The following is a 2,411-nucleotide window of genomic DNA, read 5'->3' on the forward strand; positions in this document are numbered from 1 at the left end:
GTAAAAAAAGTAGCCTGCAAATAATATACACAATAAATTCAACATCATAGATCTTCTCTTCCATTTTAGAGAGATAGCTTCAGAAGATTCTTTAGTAATATTACGACAGTTTCTCATTATATAATATGCTATCTGCATATGAATGACAGATGTTATTAAAAATGTTATAAAAGATACTTTATGAAAAACTGAAATGAAGAGAAATTAAATACTAAATTATTTTGTATTTCAAAATCACATATTATAATGATTATCTTATATACATACCATAATTCTCATTTGATGTCCAAAAACTTAATGATATAAGTGATATGTTTTCAATAGCATAGATAACAGTTGCAACATTACAAATATTTTGTGCCCATTTATAGATATGCTCTTTATAATAACGGCGATACATTATTAATACTAAAATTCTTACCACTGCTTGCATAGCTATTGCAATTTTCCAAACATCTCTTTGTGGCCTGTAATGTCCAATCGCAGCAGATACAGATGGTAAAAAATTATAAACCTAGCATAAAATATTATTTATAATATATATATGCATATATGTATATATTAAACATTAATAGAAAAAAATACTTACTTTACAATGTGTAGAAGTCGAATGCTCAAAATTATATACAACAGACCAAGTGATACAAAATAAAAATGCGAAAAAAGGTAAAGATACTGTAAACCATGCTAATTTAGCAAAATGTAAAACGTATCGCGTTTGCAACATGTCGTCTCCCACTAACGGAATATATTCTGACCCTACTCTCGATTTATTCATCCTGTTATATTCTAGATTATATTTTACGTCATCGCAAACGAGTCTGATACTTTTAACAGGCTAAACTTATAAAACACTTTATTGGTATATTTAACATGCAATCCACCATTCTTTTTTTGATTTCGTTATTTGACATTAGAAATAAAAATTTATATTGAATTGAATAATTAATATCATAAAATTTACAGAAAAGAAAGGTTAGCACACCGAAACTTTTAGATTTTTTTGACAGAAACATTTTCGAAATATCAGATATCACATAACATCTTAACGCAAAGACAATCGATCACTCATCGCATGCGCAATACGTAACATATTTGGATATATAACCACAGATAAGACACAAAATAGACTTAACATTCGATGCATTTATTGTTATGTCACTAGTATATCATTTAATATCATTTTCAATATTATCGATTTAGTTCATAGATTGGTAATAAGATTATGTAAGATAAAATTTATTAATAACGATTGAAAATGAAATTAAATTTCAATAAAATTAAATAAAAATACAAATATTTTGTTATAAAATATTTAATAGACGAATATGAAGTGTTACATTTTATACTTGATTATAATATTTATTATAATATGTAAAAAACAGGTTAAAATAGAATAAGAATTAATAAGAATTTCTAAGTAAAAAAGATGATTGTTTAAAGAGATATCTTTGATATTTAAAAGATGCCCTAAAGATAACTTTTTATTTTATCTCTATTAGCCATTATTTGATATTTTTTCTTTATCTATTTCAATATTCTGGAAATGGCATTGACATCAATATTTTTATATTTCTCTCACTCTTCTTATTTGTACTTTATGACTGAATACAATTTTTGCACTTACTGTTCTAAATTATAAAGAATATACCAAACATTTTGATATTTTAGAATGTAATTTATAAAATTAAATATAAATGTTTATCCTGTACTTTATCATGATGCAATGACCTCATTTTTATTATAAAAAACAAAAGTAAATAAATTGAAGTCATCATCAATGTTTAAATGTTCTACCTTCAGATAGCGTTAGTTGATCGTTTATATTACTATACTATCGACTGTATTGTTTTTGTGTGTTGTTTCATTGCTTTAATCTTTATATCAATATATTTATATTTGTATAGTGTTTATATTAAAAATCATATTTTTTAATTACAACGATATACAATGTGAATAAGATATATAAACGTATAAATATTTTGAGTGAAATATTAAATTTTTTTGAGGTTAGATTTCCATGCAGTTCAAATTTCGTTTAATGTTTATATTTCATTGTTCATAATTAATGAAGTGGCATTAAAAATTTTTCTTCATCTTTTAAAATATGTAAGTATATTGTCGTGTACAATATTTTGAATATTTGTTATAATAAATATCCACTTTAGTATTGTCAAAAACAAAGAAAAACGTAACAACATATTCATTTTTTTATTAGAAAAAACATTAATTTCTTTTTTATTGATAAATAAATAAATATAGAATAAAGATTGCATCGATATTTCATATTATTATGTATTATTTATGTGAATATTGGACATTAAATGTCCTTATTCTGACATATAATTTTTATTTTTGTTTCATTCTTTCTCTTTATCATTCCATATATATATATATATATATATATATAT

General features: G+C 23.1%; 2 protein-coding genes across 4 annotated transcripts in view; one reads left to right on the top strand and one right to left on the bottom strand.

The window, feature by feature from the left end:
* Positions 1–1,171, bottom strand: part of LOC102678449 (post-GPI attachment to proteins factor 2) — a 1,866-nt gene extending 695 nt beyond the window's left edge. Inside the window, exons 1-3 of one of the 3 annotated variants that reach the window (XR_004150757.1) lie at positions 590–1,169; positions 268–514; positions 1–188 (exon numbers count right to left, since the gene is read on the bottom strand). Coding sequence is in view for 1 of the 3 variants with exons in the window: in XM_006617378.2 (XP_006617441.1) it covers positions 1–188; positions 268–514; positions 590–778 (624 nt within the window). In the remaining 2 variants the exon portion in view is untranslated. Of the gene's footprint in view, positions 189–267; positions 515–589 lie in introns of all 3 variants that reach the window. The other 2 variants (XR_004150758.1, XM_006617378.2) reach the window with 2 other exon arrangements.
* Positions 1,172–1,804: 633 nt separating this feature from the next.
* Positions 1,805–2,411, top strand: part of LOC102678298 (WW domain-binding protein 4) — an 11,785-nt gene continuing 11,178 nt past the window's right edge. The window contains exon 1 of the mRNA XM_006617377.2: positions 1,805–2,109. Coding sequence (XP_006617440.1) covers positions 2,108–2,109 — 2 coding nt within the window. The 5' untranslated portion in view covers positions 1,805–2,107. The remainder of the gene's footprint in view (positions 2,110–2,411) is intronic.

Source organism: Apis dorsata, unplaced genomic scaffold (assembly GCF_000469605.1).
Source record: "Apis dorsata unplaced genomic scaffold, Apis dorsata 1.3 scaffold_307, whole genome shotgun sequence".
Lineage (NCBI taxonomy): Eukaryota > Metazoa > Arthropoda > Insecta > Hymenoptera > Apidae > Apis > Apis dorsata.